This window comes from Pyrus communis, chromosome 11 (genome assembly GCF_041283825.1).
Source record: "Pyrus communis isolate YQ-2024b chromosome 11, ASM4128382v1, whole genome shotgun sequence".
Classification (NCBI taxonomy): domain Eukaryota; kingdom Viridiplantae; phylum Streptophyta; class Magnoliopsida; order Rosales; family Rosaceae; genus Pyrus; species Pyrus communis.
The window spans coordinates 27,997,067-28,016,248 of record NC_142575.1 but is presented as its reverse complement, the minus strand read 5'-3'; the positions used below and the strand labels follow the sequence as shown (position 1 = coordinate 28,016,248).

Here is a 19,182-nt window from a genome sequence, read left to right as displayed (position 1 = left end):
ATCAAGGTATCAAGCATCAACCAATTCACAAATACATTTCTCTACTCCCAAATTGGAAGAGAATTCCCCAAATCCTTGAAGCCTTGAAACTCCAAAGCTTTCAACCATCCAAATTCCCAAGAAAAGCCAACACACACCAAAACCAATTCACAAATACATTTCTCTACACACCAAAACCTTGAAGCCTTAAAGTTCTAAAGCTCTCAAGAAAATCCCGAAGGATCAAGAAAGCACTCTTCGTTTCTTCGTCAAATCCTCCTTCAAGATCAAGCCCCAACGGCCCTTGAAGAACTTCCACCAACCATTATTCAAGATCAAGCCCCGACGGCCCTTGAAGAAAGTGTTCATTTGTTCATCAACTGTTCATCCTAAGATCAAGCCCCAACGGCCCTTTGGATCAACAACCTCAACAAATCCACACATCCAATCGTTCTTCAAGATTAAGCCCAAAAGCCCTTGAAGATCCGCTCATCCATCAACCTTCAAGATCAAGCCCAAAAGCCCTTAAAGAAATCCACACAACCATTATTCAAGATCAAGCCCCGACAGCCCTTGAAGAAAGTGTTCAACCGTTCATCAATTGTTCATCCTTAAATCAAGCCTCGACGGCCCTTTGGATCAACAACTCATCCACAAACCTACACCCTACGAAGATAGAATCAGAGGACCAAATTTGAGAGAGATCGTAACCCCAAAATCATAAACACAAAAATATTATTTTGTACACGTTATTCTGGTTTCTTGTTTCAAGGAATCTTTCGTGTTCACAAATTTGGCACGCCCAGTGGGACAATCTCTACCTCTCATCTCTGTCTCCGTTCAAGATATTCAAGCACAGTCCATGGCTTCAAACAAAGAACAAGTCATGACTATCGACACTACCTCCATTGAAAAACAGCTGGTTCAGATGAAGGAAACAGTTGCAAGGCTGATAAAGACTGCAGAGGAGAAAAACTTGCAAACCGCCGGACTCATCAACCGTCTGGAGGCACAGCATGGCGTCAAAGTGAAACCAAGCTCTCTTCCAACTAAGAAGACCGAAGAAGGCTTTAACCCAAATGCCTACGAATTTATGTCAAAGGCTAGGCATGACTTTGCTTCCTCTTCAAATCTTGGAAAGAAGGTTTCAAACACCGTCAATGACAAAGATCGTGACCTCACCGAGACTCAAAAGAAGTTGAAGGAGCATGATTACGGAGTTGACAACAACAAAGCTGGACTTGGCTTCACACCAAATGCACTCGTGAAGATTTCAAGCAAAGCGAAAAACGCTAGCGCTCAACACATCTATTCTTCAAGATCAAGCCTCGATGGCCCTTGAAGAAATTTCCTGCTGCCCAGTTCAAGAGTAGCACAAAGGAAAATCAACGATTGGAGGAAACCAGAAAATCTTCCAGTCGAACTCAAGATCAAGCCTCGATGGCCCTTGAAGAAATTTCCTGCTGCCCAGTTCAAGAGTAGCACAAAGGAAAATCAACGATTGGAGGAAACCAGAAAATCTTCCAGTCGAACTCACGATCAAGCCTCGATGGCCCTTGAAGAAATTTCCTGCTGCCCAGTTCAAGAGTAGCACAAAGGAAAATCAACGATTGGAGGAAACCAGAAAATCTTCCAGTTGAACTCAAGATCAAGCCTCGATGGCCCTTGAAGAAATTTCCTGCTGCCCAGTTCAAGAGTAGCACAAAGGAAAATCAACGATTGGAGGAAACCAGAAAATCTTCCAGTCGAACTCAAGATCAAGCCTCGATGGCCCTTTAAGAAATTTCCTACTGCCCAGTTCAAGAGTAGCACAAAGGAAAATCAACGATTGGAGGAAACCAGAAAATCTTCCAGTCGAACTCAAGATCAAGCCTCGATGGCCCTTGAAGAAATTTCCAGCCCAGTTCAAGACTAAGCCTATGGAAAATCAACGATTGGAGGAAACCAGAAAATCTTCCAGTCGAACTCAAGATCAAGCCTCAATGGCCCTTGAAGAAATCCTCCAGCCCAGTTCAAGACTAAGCCTGTGGAAAATCAACGATTGGAGGAAACCAGAAAATCTTCCAGTCGAACTCAAGATCAAGCCTCAATGGCCCTTGAAGAAATTTCCAGCCCAATTCAAGATCAAGCCTCGACGGCTCTTGGGTTGACATCTACATTAAGGGACTTCAAAACGCATCTTCTACACGTGACAAACACATGTCTACGACGCGCCTTGAAGTGGGGGCATTTGTAGACATCGAAATTTCAGTAAAACAAATGTTCACCAATGCATTAAAGTTTTGACGTGTCAAGGCATACATGGCATACGCCACGTGTTGTACAAATTGTACACATGGCGTGTGACTCAACAAAATAGGAAGAAATACCCTTGAAGGACTAAACAAGTTTTTCTTCTCATTTTGGGCAATGACAAGGCAAGTACATTTCAATCCATTGAGGATCAAAACAAGTTTTTCTTCTCATGTTGGGCAATGACAAGGCAAGCACACTTCAATCCATTACGGATCAAAGCAAGTTCTTCTCATTTTGGGCAATGACAAAGCATACACATTTCAAGTTTAAAATGGTGTTAAGTGGGAAATTAGGCCATAAGTTAGACCACTTCAAGTTTAAAATGGTATTAAGTGGGAAATTAGGCCATAAGTTACACCACTTCAATTTCAATATTGCATTAAGTGGGAAATTAGGCCATAAGTTACACCACTTCAAGTTTAAAATGGTATTAAGTGGGAAATTAGGCCATAAGTTACACCACTTCAATTTCAATATTGCATTAAGTGGGAAAATTAGGCAATGGTGCTTGGAAAGGAAAAAAATATTTTGTGGTGGTGATTCATTCTCAAAGCCTATAAATAGGCTTCTCCATCAAGGTATCAAGCATCAACCAATTCACAAATACATTTCTCTACTCCCAAATTGGAAGAGAATTCCCCAAATCCTTGAAGCCTTGAAACTCCAAAGCTTTCAACCATCCAAATTCCCAAGAAAAGCCAACACACACCAAAACCAATTCACAAATACATTTCTCTACACACCAAAACCTTGAAGCCTTAAAGTTCTAAAGCTCTCAAGAAAATCCCGAAGGATCAAGAAAGCACTCTTCGTTTCTTCGTCAAATCCTCCTTCAAGATCAAGCCCCAACGGCCCTTGAAGAACTTCCACCAACCATTATTCAAGATCAAGCCCCGACGGCCCTTGAAGAAAGTGTTCATTTGTTCATCAACTGTTCATCCTAAGATCAAGCCCCAACGGCCCTTTGGATCAACAACCTCAACAAATCCACACATCCAATCGTTCTTCAAGATTAAGCCCAAAAGCCCTTGAAGATCCGCTCATCCATCAACCTTCAAGATCAAGCCCAAAAGCCCTTAAAGAAATCCACACAACCATTATTCAAGATCAAGCCCCGACGGCCCTTGAAGAAAGTGTTCAACCGTTCATCAATTGTTCATCCTTAAATCAAGCCTCGACGGCCCTTTGGATCAACAACTCATCCACAAACCTACACCCTACGAAGATAGAATCAGAGGACCAAATTTGAGAGAGATCGTAACCCCAAAATCATAAACACAAAAATATTATTTTGTACACGTTATTCTGGTTTCTTGTTTCAAGGAATCTTTCGTGTTCACAATGTCCTCACTTCGTTTCAACAACAGTGTACCAAGCCATATGTTAGCCTGAAAAAATAAAAACGAAATCAGTAGTTTTTGTCAGGTTTTCTTTCATACATGCCTGGACAAAGACTCTGGATGCAACTGGCCCTCAAATGTGTACTTGTCTCATTCAAAGGCAACAGGTCCACATGGAAGACACAGAAGAAATTATCAAATATATTGCAAAATACGACAAAACAGAGATCCTACCTTTCCAAGTTCTAAGTTCCCTTCACAAACTATGCTGACAGAAGAAACACCAGGATCATGAACATGATCATGGGTGTGGTGATCCTCATGATGGTTTGCACATCAGTTTCAAATGTGTGAATAGCAGTTCATAAATCAAATCACAATTATAGTGGAAGATCAGAACTCTTAAAGCAAATCAAAATATTATCCAATCAAAAACCAAACTAAAGCAAAATTATGAGTAACCATGACAAAAAGCAAATAAATAAAAACCTAATTATCCCCAACTTCGAATATGTAGTTATCTATTATCCATTCCAAGAAATGTGAAATGCATAACAGAAAACGTAAGACAACTGGAGTAGGAGGGGAAAGACTGAGCTGCTGAGCGCAGGTAGTACAATAAAATCTTATCCTTTACACTTCGGTAATTAGTACCTTTCCTACAGAAATAAATTCAACAACAAATGGTAAATAAAATCAATAAAATAACATTGTGATTGCATTAATCCGAAAGAAAAAAAAATGCTAAAATTCATAGTTGGGGTGCAAAGAAATTAATTTTCAGCAATCCAGGGTCCCAGATCCGAGGCATTCAAGCACACAACAGAGAAGAGAGTATATTTTTTGAGGCACAAACCGAGTCTTTACCTTTGCTTCTTGTGTATCTGGGAAATGGATCAATGTTTTGCTCTGAAACTGGAGGATCGAACATGGATCTGCGAGTTTGAGCGAAATATCATCGATGGGTTGACGATCCTAGAGCCCTAGCATGGAAATATCATCCTTGGGTTGTTGGGATCTAGACTGCAATGAATATGAGCTACGCAACCATAAAAACCAACCTTATAATTAATTTATAAATAAATAAAAAAACTCAAATCATGCTTCTACAGAGCAAAAACACAAAATTTATAAATTCCAAAAAACGAACTTTCATTATCAAACTTATGGAAACACGATAGGGTTTGGGAAAGAACGATTCTTGCTATCAAATTTCTGTAATGTTAGGGTTTGGGTCGGAGCTAGGATTACCTGATAATGCCAAAGTCTTCGCCGGGAGGAAGGCGGATGGAATCGAGGTCGAGCCGCTAAAATGGAGGCCGTGGTTGAGAGAAATTGGTTGAGGTACGGGTAGAGTTGAGAGAAATTGAGTGGCTAGGGTTTTCTTTTAGAAAAGAAGAACGGGGGTGAGCGGCGCTGGGGCTAGAGGTTAAGAGAAATGAAGAGAGAGGAAGAAGAAGTCGAAGAAACCCTACAGACAAAATTACCCTGATAAGTTCTAATAATTACCCTTCCAACACAGCCCAAATCTGATGGGTTTATTGTAAATAAGGTGAAATGAAGGGGTAATTCGTCCCAAATCGTCCGGACAAAATCACCCTTATCAGTTCAAATAATATCCTTCAAACCCAGCCCAATTCTCATGGTTTTTTTGTAAATAAGTTGAAATCAAGAGGCAAACAATTGACTGTAGCCCAATGAACAGTCAATTGCTCCCTAGTTTTAGAATAGATAATTAGGTCTCTAAATTATTTTTTCGGTAAAATAAGTTCCTATGTTCATTAAAAATTGCTAATTTCATCCTTACTATTATATTCAAAGCTATTTTATCCAATTTCAACTTAAATCACTTGTCACACTTTAGAGTGTAATACTGTATTTTTCTCGCCTATAAGCCCTTAACATTTCATATAGATTGTGAATCTAACGTCTAATTTACCATCCAAAGTTAACTCATACATTATTTATTTATGAAAAATTACCAATCTATCCTCCAATGTAAATCATATGCAAGTAATGTGACTTAAATTAACGAAAAATTGAATATAATAGCTTCAAATATAATAATAGGGATGTAATTGACAGATTTTAATAATTCAATGACTGATTTTTCTGAAAAAAAAAATAGTTTAGAGACCTAATTTTCACTCGGGTGATAATTCAAGGACTAAATTGGCAATTCACCCAAAATGGAACAGCAACGTAATTGAAGTAATTCATTTTGGATTGTCTCATGGGGTTTCTCCTCCTCCAGAATTCTAGACAATCACTGGTTCTCTTTCTCTGCAGAGAGGTTAGCAAGACTCGCGTCTATGGATTTCTTCCAGATTTTTCCTCTATGTTTTTAGCCATAATTTAGACTTCAAATTCAACCTTGATAAGACATGATGGAAAAAGAAATCAACGCCAAAAAGTGCAAGAGAAGAGAAAAAAATAAATAAAGAAAAATACATGAGAGACCGAGATGATTGAGTTTTTGCTTCGTGGAAGAAAGAGAAAACCAAACGCAATTGCTTAGAGCAGTTCCAAACCAAACCACGTTCATTTTTTCTCCTGTGAATTAATATTGATTTTACCATTTTATCCTCATTTTCTAAACTTTTGGTTTTTTATTGTGAAGGAAACAAAAGGTAATATTGGGTTTATTGAGTGTTTTACCTATTTGGGCTTCTCACCTTATAAAAATAGATACTAACGTCTCTGCACGTGCTCACGTGCATGCAAGAGACCTTTCTTTTTATCATAGGCACTACGTGTCCATACCTATCTAATCTGGAAAAAAAAAAATAATAAAGAAAACAACTATATAAAAGAACGCAAAAAAATAAAAAACTGCTTGACAAAAGGTAGTATCTTTCCTCGTCAACTTGTCACAAATTTGTGCAGTATTTGATTGTCTCCAAGTATTTTTCGGCTCTCCCTATATAGCATTCTCCATACCCATGTAGTTTGTACTTACATTAATTCCTAACTACATTTGGTATACATAGTTTAGTAGTAATACAAATTGGATTTATAGACTTGCAATGCCTAGGTTCGCGACATATATACTTGATCGTCTCTTATCCCAACTGTCGCGTCTTGATAATTTAAAGGTAAGTTTAGTTCTAATGCTTAAGTTCAAATACAAAGCAAGATGTGAAAGGCAAAATCTCCACAAACTCATTACAAAACATTGACAGTTTTAAAGATATTTTTACAACACGTAACACATCCACAATGCGAGCTTATGGCTCGTTTGGCATGTGCTTTTAAATGACTGAAAGTGACACATCCCGACCTCAATCGAGGCATGCTGGTCGTCACGTGAGGGTGACGTAACCATTTGCGCTGTGCGGAAGTGGTAATGATATGAAAATGCGAATAACTAGGCCCGGGCCCCTACCACATCTCGGGCTGGGATGTGATGGAAAGTGCTTTTAGAAAAAATATTTTTGGGTTCCAAAAGTGCTTGTTATGTGCTTCTCGCTGGAGCCACTTCAAGTGCTTTTCTATAATTAACTTGCATTTTTACTAAGGCTTTGATTCCAAAAACATTTTATGTAAAAGCGCTTTCAGTCGTCTAAAACCACTTACCAAATGGGCTATTAGTCGGTTGTTTCCACTCAAAATTTCAGATGCTGGGAATTGCTGTTGGTATTAAGATGTTTCCTAACAAGTTCGAAGAACAAAGGATCACATGTTTGTATATTAATAATCCGAAACAAAATTTTGTGTTTTTGAAACCAAAGAAATCCAAACAAGATTGGGCAAAATATGAGGGATACAAAGATGAGAGAAGCTAAGGTGTATTCTCTTGTCTTTCTTTCCTGATCTCGTGCTTTTATTTATACTAATCATGCTGAGTTTCTTGTCTTACAAGCAACATAAAGCCTATAAGTATTGGAGGAGGATTCTCTACCCTCCTAATCTCTCTACCCTTCCATGCCCTCCTATTTGAACGGTCACGGTTAAGCCATGTCAACATCTTATATTGATTTTTTTATAGAGATAATAAAACAAAAAGCAATGTGGGAGAGGAGGGGATGGAAGGGTATGGGAATAAGAGGATAGAGAATCCTCCTCCTTAAGTATTTGATCTCCAAATAGTATTGGGATTCTACTTTTGTTAACATGGGGTCCTTTTAGACCCATTAAAATAATATATAGTTGTCTTTGGGCCTAGTATATGGGCTTGAATAGAGAGCCTACTAAAGGATGAGAAAATCAAGACATTATGCCTGCAAGCCAGCCCAAGGAATTCAGATGACAGAGCACTATACGAACGAAAAAGACGATCTCTCATAGTACTAGATAGTCTACGGACAAGAAAAAACGGATGCATAAGTTATAGTACTTTTTGACCACTGAAGACAGTCGGTAAGCCTGACAACTTTTTAGTACAGGCTCCAAGGAGAGGACTACCCAGACGTCAACTTCGGGCCACGCGTTGGCAATCGACAAGAACAAAAGTCTTTGAAAGGATGTAAACGTTGTCAGGCATAGCGCTCCACTTTCAACCACTCTTGGACGAGTGTTGTGCTCAATGGTGTCAATCTAGGAAACCATGCAAATAGGCTTGTGTAAATGTCACTCATATGCCACGTGTTGAATGGGCAGTGGGAGAAGTAGCTTATAGGTCGTGGCTACATATTTGGCCAATTTAATGGTGGGGTGGTGATAGAATTAAGAGCCCAAGACTTTTGAAAGCTCATTGAAGGCCTATAAAAGGTGCCGAGTACCTTTTATAAGCAATCAAATTTTTAAGAGTAAATACACTATCTTGTTTAGAGAGCTATTGTAATCCACATGAAATATATATATATATATATATATATATATATATATATATATATATATACGAGACCACTACAGTGGACATGGCCCATATTTAAGGGGTGAACCACTTAAATGACACTACGTTTTTTTGCAGTGCTTAACTCTTTTCTTTTTCTTTTTTTTTTTTTTTTTTGAAAAAAAAAATTTAATCTTATTATTATTACTAAGGGGATGAGGAGAATTCGAAACTATCATAATAATTGGGAAATTGGGGGGGGGGGGGGGGGAGTAGTTTCGACCCCTGGACCCAAGGGTAGAAACCCAATCGACCCCGGGACCCAAGGGTAGAAACCCAACACCCTATCACTAAAATAATAGAATGTTTTTCAATGTGCTTGGATGACTCAACGAAACCTCGGTTCCTAAGCTTTTAGGTATCGCCACACTGTGGTCGCACTATAAAGGAATTGGTGACTCAATGTAAGAACTCCAAATTCGGTAAACTTGTTGACCCAAACAACCTTTCGATTAGCATCTGACGTAGAATCGTGTCACATCCATTCTCCTCTCGTGTTTGTTGATTTATGTTTAATTGTGCAAACAAAAAGGTCCCTGAACTCGCCGGCCATTTTTTTTTCTAACCCCGGCAGAGCAGGTTGAGGCGACGGCTGCCTGATACATGGCACCGGTCTATAATGATACGACGGTTAATTTTCCCTTTTGCAAACAATTTACAACTGTAAATGCCCAACAAGCAGTGAAATTAACCCTTTTCGAAACAATTTACAACTGTAAATGCCCAACAAGCAGTGAGGGATGATGGCCGGAGTCAGAGCCCGAAAGCACTAAAAATCGGCTGTTTTCGAACCCAATCGGATCAGTGTATCATAATTGCCAGGAACAGAGAAAAAACTGCTATACATGGAAACTACTACTCAAATATACAGCAAAATCCACACATAAAATCTCCAAATGTCCCTAAATTCAAACCACCCCAACCCTCAGCCATCTCCTCAGTACAACAGAGTACCCAAAACCAAAAATGAAAAAACGGGTACCATAAATTCCAGCTCACCACCACGACTGCCTGCATCACCAACACATTGTTTTACGGTGTTAGACATTTCCCCTGCGTCAGAAGACACTACTAAAGAAAGGGCAAAGAAGAAATGCAGATTCCAGAATTGCCAACTGGTAGACGTTAAGCTCTCGTGTGAAATTTGAATGCTAGTATGTTAAACACCTACCACTGAATACATTTTTCACAGCACAACTGGTTTCTTACGAAAATTGAATCGATTTTCCGTGGTTTGGCTAACATTTTTTTCAATGGAATAATACCCTGATTTAATGATTAGCGCATTGTGCCAACTTCACTAAACACGGCAGTTTCCAATTTTTTATTTTATCTCACAATGTCATTAAGTTTGTCCATTTCGCTTTATGACTTTGTTTAGCACATTAAAACAAAAGAAACGAAGCAACTTCACAAATGCACAGAAATTGGATAATGCAGAGATACATACCAGGATTTTTAAAAGTCTCCGATGTTGGTAGTGCAGGCAATGACATCTCTGCAAACAAAGTAGTATCCGTGAGATCATGGACTTCAATAAAAAAGGAAAACATGCAAAACAAAGTAGTAGATATTATGATGGAAAAGGACAACAAAAGTTATTCTTTGATCGATCAGTTACCAGGCGCACAAAGGGACAGCGAAGAAACTGAGGAAGATGAAGGCCATGGTGCTGCAATGTTGTCACTCAAATCACACGTAAAGCTGAAACCTGTTGAATTGTCAAATATCCCATCTGCAGGCAAGTTTCGAAGTAAACACCCTGCATTTGAGCAAAAATGAAAATTATCAATCTTACAAGAATAATGCTTAGGGAATTACTTGATCTCCGCCAAGTACATACGAGGGAACATGAATTCGACATCACACTCTACAACACCCAGGAAATGTACATTTTGGATACCATGGCTAAAAAACCCTGTATTTAGTTTCCAATAAAAAAATATAAAAAAACCCCTGCATTTGCTCTAATTTGTCATCAACTTCAGTTACACTATTAGCGTTGCAACTAACATTTTTATAAAGCACCCACAACACTGTACAAAGAATATTCCCACTGCTAAAGCATAAAATTGGATATCAAACTTTCAGAATGAAAATAATCAATCAATAAAGAAACAGGGCAACGACTGAAAATGTCATACCTTGTTGCATGTATTCAGCTGCAGTGCCCACAGGGATCCAGGGATAAAAAGGTAAAATATCAGATATAATGAAAGAAAAGAGGAAGAAAATTAAACGAATGGTGTGGCAGGACAAGCACCTTGAACGCTAAAGTCTTTCAAGTCAATATCACAAAGCTCATAAACATTTTCCAACACCCCGCCTTTTCTCAACATGGACCCAAACACTGAAGCACAGATTATGGCTTGTCTATTTGTAATTAACATTTGCTTTTGTATTCCCAACATGTAAGTGTTTAATGAGCTACAGCAGGAAGGACTTGGGGCAGCAACATTGCGACATGCTTTGACTACTTCTGAAGGCTGCTTAAATTCCAGAGGGCAGACTGCACAAGTGAAAATCATTTTCATGAGAAAAGATGGTATGGTACATAACAAGTCCAAACATACACAGCACATAAAGATGTAACCACAAGCAACTAAAACCAAAGTAAAACGCATATCGTTCCCTAAAAAGTTAAGCAAGCAAAATCTAAAACTTAAAATCTACATAGCAAATGTGGGTAAAAAAACAAAAAGGTTTATCATTTTCCCGTTCACAAAGCCAGCGCAAAGTGGGCAAACATAATTTGGATGCTTCACTCATTTCATGACTGAATTTGGTAATTAGTGAATCAATATGCCTCCTAATTCAGCTTCACTTGTCCTTATGTTACCCAACACAAGGTTCTGAAACTGTTTTGCACTGTTGATTATTAAAGACAACCAACTTCTAGAATTTCATGAGTGAATACTAATCACTGCAGATATACATATTAATTAAATAGGATAAATAAATATTAGTGAAGAAGAACCAATGATTAAGTTACCCTAAAAGACAGTGAAAATAAAATTAACTTAAACACTTCCTCCTATAAAGAACCAAATAAAAATGGTAATACTAGAGATGCGAATCCTTCATGGGCCAGGAAAGGCTACACGTGAGATGAACAGTATGATTCACGAAATGAAACGAAAGTAAAAAAATGCTGATCTTTCAAGTTTACTTTTTCTTATCAAAAACAAATTGTTTTTCATATTTCATAAATGGAGGAACCTTCTTACTGCATTCATTGCTTTTTTCTGTTCTTCAGGCAAGACAAATAACTTAACAATAGATTAGATGCTCAAACCACAGTTTCTAAAGTCTAAATAAATTAGTCATATGCATACTTTAAAACTTTGTAGGCAGATACCTTTGTTAACTTTGCAGGCAGATAATATCCGAAATGCAGTATTGGCAGCATCTGACGAGAGTTTCCTTGAAAGATATGAAAAAACCACATCTTTACAATCACTTAGAGTATCAGTATAATTAAGCCCACCCGCTAAATTTTTGTTCTCGTTCATCATCAATTGTTTTCCTGAGATCCTCAGTGCAGCATCCATGATTGCATGCTGGCAAATTGGTCTGCAGCACTCTTTGAGAGGGTCAACAGTTGTGCAGGCCTCCAGTAATGTACTTGTATTTACTGTTTTCTCAAAGGTATTAATGTCCTTCACTGGACAGGACCCACCCGTAAGATTCGACGAATTTATGGAGCAAAGTGTAGGTATTGAACTGTTTGCACCTCTACTGGCTAAGATACTAATGATATCCTTAAAACAATCATTCGCAACTGAATTTTGCAAAACCAACTTATCAGAGTTGAAGCTATAGAGACCCTGGAAGATGCGGATCAAACTACTAAACTGCGGGCAACATATTACATTGCCTACTATTGCTGCCAAAGGTTGAAAGCAATCAGTAGCCGTCTTATCCATTAAACTTGATATAGTAGAAAAATTCACCGGACACTTCCCAGTTAAAACAGGCTCATATCTTGTTGGAAAATTCGGGTACAATGGTTGCGAAGGTTCATCCGCAGGATTTGGGTAATTAGGAATAACAGCCGGTGATATTTCAATGGGATCAAAGAACTCTGTAGTAGGTGGATTAGCTAGGCCTAGCTCTGCCACGGAAGAAGCATGACTTCGGTCAAATACTGTCTGCACTGCCATGACATCTTGGAAACTGGATAACCAGATAAAGAATAATAATAACTGGCAGCACAAAGAACCTGCAGTGATATATAAGCCTGTCTTCAGAATAAGTAGCAATGACATTGCTTGACCAAAAATTAACTATACAAAGTATATATTTCAAGTTTATATTTACTTCCAATAAAAATAAGGCTACCAACATAATCAATTTCATCGATAGCTTACAGATACCTATCTTGTGGTCATACAAACCCTACACTAAGGGACGAGACCTTAATATTTCACCGCATATTAAGCAATATCGTAACCATCTTTATATCTGTCTTGCTCCTACCAAGAATCCCAAAACAAGCTATTTAGAATAAATACAAACTTACCTTTATGATGAATAACAGCCCTTGAACAACCCATATCTCCCAAAGCCCTCGGGTACCATTGAGATTTACGTTAGTAAGTGGTACTTTAGTTCGTGACAGGCCCAAAAATAGCTCACATCCATGCAGCAATACCTTTGCCACCTTCAAGCACCAACAAAAACCCGGAAGGGAAACTCATTAACTCCTCTCGAGTGCAGATAAAAGGACATAAATGTGCTCCAAATATACGCTCTTTTAGATTAATAATATGCTTACAATATACACAAGTATAGCACATAATCCACCTGATATATAACACACAATCACAACCCTAAATAGATGGAAGCTTGCACTCGCAACTAGGCCGAATATCGGTGTATCTAGTGTGAGCATTCAAGGTGAATTCTTTCACTCTTTAGAAATCAAAGCACACAAACAATTTACCTAAATTTTCTTTCTTTGGAAAAAAGAACCCGATGAGAAATAATCAAACGGAAATTTATGAAGCTAGAAAACTGAAAATCCACGAACAGCTGAAGATTGAAATGACTCATAAATTGATAAATCTGGAGATACCACTGACAGAGTGTAGCAAATCTTAAAATTCCCCACTTTTTAATCCAAAAATAAACTAAAAACTTTAATTAACATCAATAAAGTTGCATCGTTTTCCCTGTATTTCCCAGACTTTCTCGGCCATTAAACAGCAGATAATTGCAGATATTCCAGCAAAAAAGAAACAGAAAAGTACCTGAAGACATTGAAGCCATTGAACATAGTTTTGGTGAGAAATTGAAAGGCCTTCCGGGTTCGGGATCGTGAAGCTTAGCAAGCAGGCATGGCTTGCGGGTCGATGGGGTTGGAAAACGGGTCGATTTGGATACCCGGAATCTGAGCTGAGGTGAGCTGAAATGGTGGTGGAGCGGTCAGTTGGGGGGGTGTGTGTGTGTTTAGTAAAAGTGCTTTTGTGCTTTTGGGGTGGTGGATATAGTGGACGACAGGGGTCTAACCTTTTGGCCCTTTATTTGACTTCTACGGTTTTTCACAGTCCATTTACCATCCCACCTGAATAATACAGAAATTTTCATTTAATTTAATTAATTATTAAATAACAATAGCATCTTTTACAACAAGGAAAATTATGGGTTTTTGGGATTGGATTTGGTTGATTTATAGTGAAGTCTACGTAACTCTTGAATCTAGATCTAGAGATATGTTTTCTAGTCTCGTCGATTCTGCATATTTTATGTCTATTGTTTCGTTAGTTATTACGAGAATCACGTTACGTGTCAATGATTCATAAGAAATTGGACAAATATCAAATAGGAAAAACAGGGGCAGATTTTCCTAGAAAAAGTGGATTAGTTCCAGTTTTTAAAACTTTACTATCTACAGTATTGTGACCCACAATGATACGTGACACCCACCTAATAGAAGTATGAAAGTGCCCAATAATTCTTACCTTATGTGTGAGATTAGAATGAAAAAAACTTGATGTATGAAAGTTTGAAAACTAAGATACTTCAAGGTAACAAAGTAAAAATTTACATTAATTTTTTTACGAGTCATAATTTTGTTTTGATTTTGGTTGTTGATTGTTATGAACCACAAGCTATCCTCTCTCGTGAAAGAAGTGAACATGTACAAAGCTTTGTTTTTGTTTTGGACATTGATTGCTATTATCCACAAGTAATCTTCAACCCTCTCTTACATGACATGAACTTGATTATGGACAATTCGAACTATTTTTTTGTGTGCGTCGGTTTCGAGTCAGATTGTCGAGTTGTGCACAAGACACGTAACAATTTACTTGATAAGAAATTACAATTGACTACAATGTAATTCATATAAAAATACTTACTTTAAATTACTGAAAGTGATTGCCGCACTCTCTTTTTAGAATGAATCAAAGAGTGCAGATAGAGAACGAGAATATGAAATGACTCTTTGCTTACGGGCACATTGAAAGTTGCAACTTCATCCCTTAGTTAGATATGGGCTGGGCCCATCAAGCTATACTGTTCAAGGCCCAGGACAATGAAAAAGCTGAATTTTGTGAGCACATAACATCCGAGGGTTTTGGGGTTTACATATTTCCAGAGCATCTTCAACACTGTGCGTCTCGCTTCCGATCAATGCAGTGAGCCACGAAATGATTTGGTTTAGATTTAGGGTTTTGCCAATGAATTGAATCCTGCAACTTCAAGGTATTTCCTTTCGCTTTTCTGACATTTTTGAACACGCGCGTGTACATATTTTGTATTTTGTATTTTGTATTTTGTATTTTGTATTTCGATTTCTTCTGTTTGGCTGCTGAGAAAGTGTTAATACATATAAATCTTTTGAATTTTATCGAATTTCTCATTTCACACGAACTGCAATTTAATTTATATGTTTGTGTGTTTCTGCTGTTGGTTGGAATTCGAAAATGGAATTATTGGCTGTGGCTCATATAAACAGAAATTATGGATATAAATTTTTAAATTAAAGTTGGGGATTTGGTTTTTTTTTTTTTCCCCAATCTGCATCAACTAATTTGGTTGCTGTTTTGGTTTAGGAGTTATGAACTTTAAGATAGTAAAGTTCCCAATTTGTTCTTGTATCTGAATGTAACTTGTCTTTTCAGTGCTAGGTTATAATGCTTTGTTTGATCTCTGGGAATTTGGATTCATTGGTTGTAAACTGAACAGCGAATGTCCTTCAGATAAATGTATTTCAATTTTCTTTAAGCAAAGATGGGAACTTTCTTTTAACTTACAGTAGAAACTTTTAAGATAACATTTCGGTTGCTCTTTCTTTCTGGAATTCTTTTTCCGCCATAAGATCAGTACTTTGGGTTATGGTTCGTAAAGTGTCCATATTTGATCTCTGTGTTTGTGTTACTGTGTAGTGTTACAGTATATGCAGTTATGCACTGAGCTGTATTAATTTATGGGGTTACTTCAGGTGACTTGTGGATGCTTAAGAAATTTCTTTTCTCTTTTTGGTGAGTTTAGGATATTCAGTACCTGTGGTGTGACTTGGTAGATTGCTTCCTGGGCAAAATACTGCAGCAATGCAGAATATGCACCGCTTTATATCCCGTCTTTCCTCAACTTCAATTGGCACAAGCACAACAAAGTTTCTGAGAGAGAAAAGCAAACCGACTTTGGGAAGCAATGGTGTGCTTCCATTGAAGAATGATATCGTATCTTGTCAGTTTATCACTTCCCGATTCTTTTCTTTCAGCTCTGGAGGTGACGGTGAAAATGATGGTAAAGATGAGTGGGATAAACCCCCGTCTGGGACATTTAGCAATAATGCATCAGATGATTTGGGGTGGGATAAACCTTCATCTGGAACATTCACCAATAATGCATCAGATAATTTGGGGTGGGATACTGCATCAGCATGGTCGACTGGACTGACCAAGGAGCATTTTGATGGGGAGGTGGTAGGCCGACGTACAAGTGGGCTCAACCCATCTCAGTCTTCAGTGGTATCTGGTTTGCAAGAAATTGAGGATAGAATAAGGGAACTGGAAGAAGAGAACAGGAAAAGTAAAACGTTTGTGGATGGGTGGGGAGAGAGATTGCAGGAGATAAGTGTGCTTCTGAAGCAAGTGCGCGAGCCAGGTGCGAGAGGATCTTATCTCAAGGACTCGGAGAAGGCTGAGATGTATAAGAAGCACAAGGAAAACCCTGAGGTTTATACTGTTGAGCGGCTGGCTAAGGATTATAGGATTATGAGGCAGAGAGTGCATGCTATTCTTTGGCTCAAAGAGCTTGAGGAGGAAGAGGAGAAAAAACTTGGTCGTCCTTTAGATGATTCTGTTGAGCTTCTTCTTGACACCTGCCCAGAGTAAGACACCAATTCACGAGCATTACTTCACATATATACAAGGGGTTCTGTAGTTCCAATAATTTTGTAATGATATCAATCATTCTGTGCATACTTCATACGGATGGTATAGGTTTCCTGCTGCGTTAATTTTAATTGCAAAATTATAGGTCTAGTGGTGCTTAGCTGATGTAATAGCCAGATTGTATTTCTCATAGTGCATAACTCCTTTCCTCTTTTCAGATTTTTTAATTCTCATGACCGCGAATTCCATGTGGCATCCCTTCCCTACAAACCTGATTTCAAGGTTATGCCAGAGGGTTGGGATGGTACCACCAGAGATTTGGATGAAGTTCATTATGAAATCTCGAAGAAAGAAGATGAAATGCTCTATCAAGAGTTTGTCCAGAGAATGAACTTCAACAAAATGAAGGTAAGTTCCATAATCCTGACTTTGCCATGAGAAAAGAAAGAAATCTAAACATTTATAATATCAAGGAAAAAAGCATACATCTGTACTACAAAGTATTAGTGCTATAGTTGGTGTTGCTGTTACATCTGCTCATTATTATTAGGCGAGTCTTAAGGGGTTAGGAGTCTTAAGTGCGTTTCTATAAGACAGGGTGACAGATTAGGCGAGTCTTAATAAGTAAATGTGGGCTGATAAATTTGGTGACTGAAATTAAGTGCCATATCCAATTGTGGTGTATGTAGGTTTTGATTGTTTTCACCATGAATTTGTTTATGGTTCCAATTTCTGGTTCTTAAAGCTTAGCAGTTGAAATTTTGTGGGATATCCATTATCAAGTCAGCATGGGGGGATTGGTAGGGCAATAAGATGGGAATTTTCGGGCACTCGAATTGTATTGACTTGTCGAGTAAAAGAGGTTTGTCTTCCATGCTACAATGATATAGAGAGGTAAATACTTTCATTGAAAAGTAAAAGATGGTTTCTTTGTTATTAGAGAATGACGATGACGACTATGTATAGGGTGATTCGAGGCACTATTTCACTATAGATTGACTATTCAGTATTTTGATAATACCATTTGTATCATCTGTCAATGCTTTTGTTATCCCTTTAAGTGATGGTTTCATTTGTGTGCAGATAAAAGGAGAGGTTTTCTGCCACAAGCATAGTCGTCGCCGGACTTCAAACGGGTGGAACTTCACCGTGGAAAAACTAGGACCAAGAGGAAAGCGTGGAGGTGGCGGCGGCTGGAAGTTTGTCAGCCAGCCAGATGGTTCAAGCCGACCGCTGAATGAAACGGAGAAAATGTACGTGAAGCGAGAAACACCCCGCCGCCGGCGCAAGATCCTTCCGTGATGATGAAGGTCTTTTGTTATTGAGTCAGGTGTTGTTTTCAAGTATATTTTGTAGTTGGTGAAAATTTTGTGTGGGTCTCTGCTTTGGTGGTGATAAATTGATAATAATGGCATCTTGTTTTTCCACCATTGTTAACCAATCAATACCTTTTCTGTCAGACGTTTGACATTTGTATCATTTTGCTTAGCATTTGTATCTTCACCAACCCTCTTTGGTCAATTTTGCAAGTTTATGAATACAACCCTAATAAATTCATTCATTCATCCATTATTGCGTACGTGGATGAGAAAACGATACGAGAAAATGAGGTCTCGTTTGGTGTTGAAGACTGGATTCAAATTGTGTCGGAGAAAAGAAATAAATAACAAATTGCAAATATTATTTAGTTGAAGGTGGTAGATTGGCCGTATTGGAAAATTCTCTCATTAATCTCTGAAAAAATAGTATGAGTGTGAGGGATAAATTTCTTTCATAATGAATTATCTTTTGCATTAAACTTTGACGATATTTGGAAATTGATGTTCAGTTCTTCTCTAAACAGATTAAATCTAGTGAGCTATTTCCAGTTGATATTAAACACCAAAATTAGGCTTTAATAGAAAAACAGATCCAACCCCATGAGAATACCTTTAATTCTAAAAGAAATTAAATTAGATGGTACGAGTTTCGTCTGTTAAAAATCAACTAAACCTTTGATTTAATATTATTTTTTATTTCGAAAGTAGAAAAGTCATTTGTTATATTATCTTAAGGAAATTATATAGGTTATTAAATTATCACTTTACTTGCCTAGGTCACTTCACAATATTCTTTAATAATTTAACTAATAATTTATTAAATTATCACTTGAAGATCATTTCTGTAAAATTTTATTGTAACCCAAAGCCGTTGAATATACATAATATTTTGAAAGATAAAATGTTTGATTCCAAAAGATAGTCTTTTTACCTAAATTGTTTTTTGAGATTAGTATAACTTTTCACATTGGTTTCTGACAATGAATATTGATATAAGTGATTTCTTAGATAGTTATGTGGTCGTTCATATGAAATTTAACGAGGATATGACAGATACTGTAGCACTCACA

General features: G+C 37.7%; 2 protein-coding genes and 1 long non-coding RNA gene across 4 annotated transcripts; 1 reads left to right on the top strand and 2 right to left on the bottom strand.

Moving 5' to 3' along the window:
- Positions 1–3,615: 3,615 nt before the first annotated feature.
- On the bottom strand, positions 3,616–5,150 carry LOC148693224 (uncharacterized). Of its 2 annotated transcripts, XR_015953630.1 has the most exons (4): positions 4,866–5,141; positions 4,482–4,653; positions 3,849–4,273; positions 3,616–3,662 (listed from the first exon to the last, which is right to left on the bottom strand). It is a non-coding gene; the product is annotated as an uncharacterized LOC148693224 (long non-coding RNA). The 2 variants fall into 2 exon arrangements; XR_015953628.1 differs by having other exon boundaries at positions 3,849–4,653; positions 4,866–5,150.
- Positions 5,151–9,116: 3,966 nt separating this feature from the next.
- LOC137742181 (putative GPI-anchored protein At1g61900) lies at positions 9,117–13,948 on the bottom strand. Its single transcript, XM_068481968.2, has 8 exons — positions 13,701–13,948; positions 12,971–13,111; positions 11,807–12,670; positions 10,712–10,957; positions 10,593–10,610; positions 10,070–10,210; positions 9,899–9,946; positions 9,117–9,459 (listed from the first exon to the last, which is right to left on the bottom strand). Exons 2-8 carry the CDS (start codon positions 13,002–13,004, stop codon positions 9,386–9,388), a joined length of 1,425 nt encoding a protein of 474 aa, XP_068338069.2. The 5' UTR covers positions 13,005–13,111; positions 13,701–13,948; the 3' UTR covers positions 9,117–9,385.
- A 1,056-nt stretch (positions 13,949–15,004) lies between these two features.
- On the top strand, positions 15,005–18,300 carry LOC137742484 (protein GAMETE CELL DEFECTIVE 1, mitochondrial). The gene is made up of 4 exons (XM_068482366.2): positions 15,005–15,156; positions 15,946–16,789; positions 17,012–17,201; positions 17,877–18,300. The coding sequence occupies exons 2-4, from the start codon at positions 16,005–16,007 to the stop codon at positions 18,093–18,095; spliced, it is 1,194 nt and encodes a 397-aa protein (XP_068338467.2). The 5' UTR covers positions 15,005–15,156; positions 15,946–16,004; the 3' UTR covers positions 18,096–18,300.
- Positions 18,301–19,182: the final 882 nt, after the last annotated feature.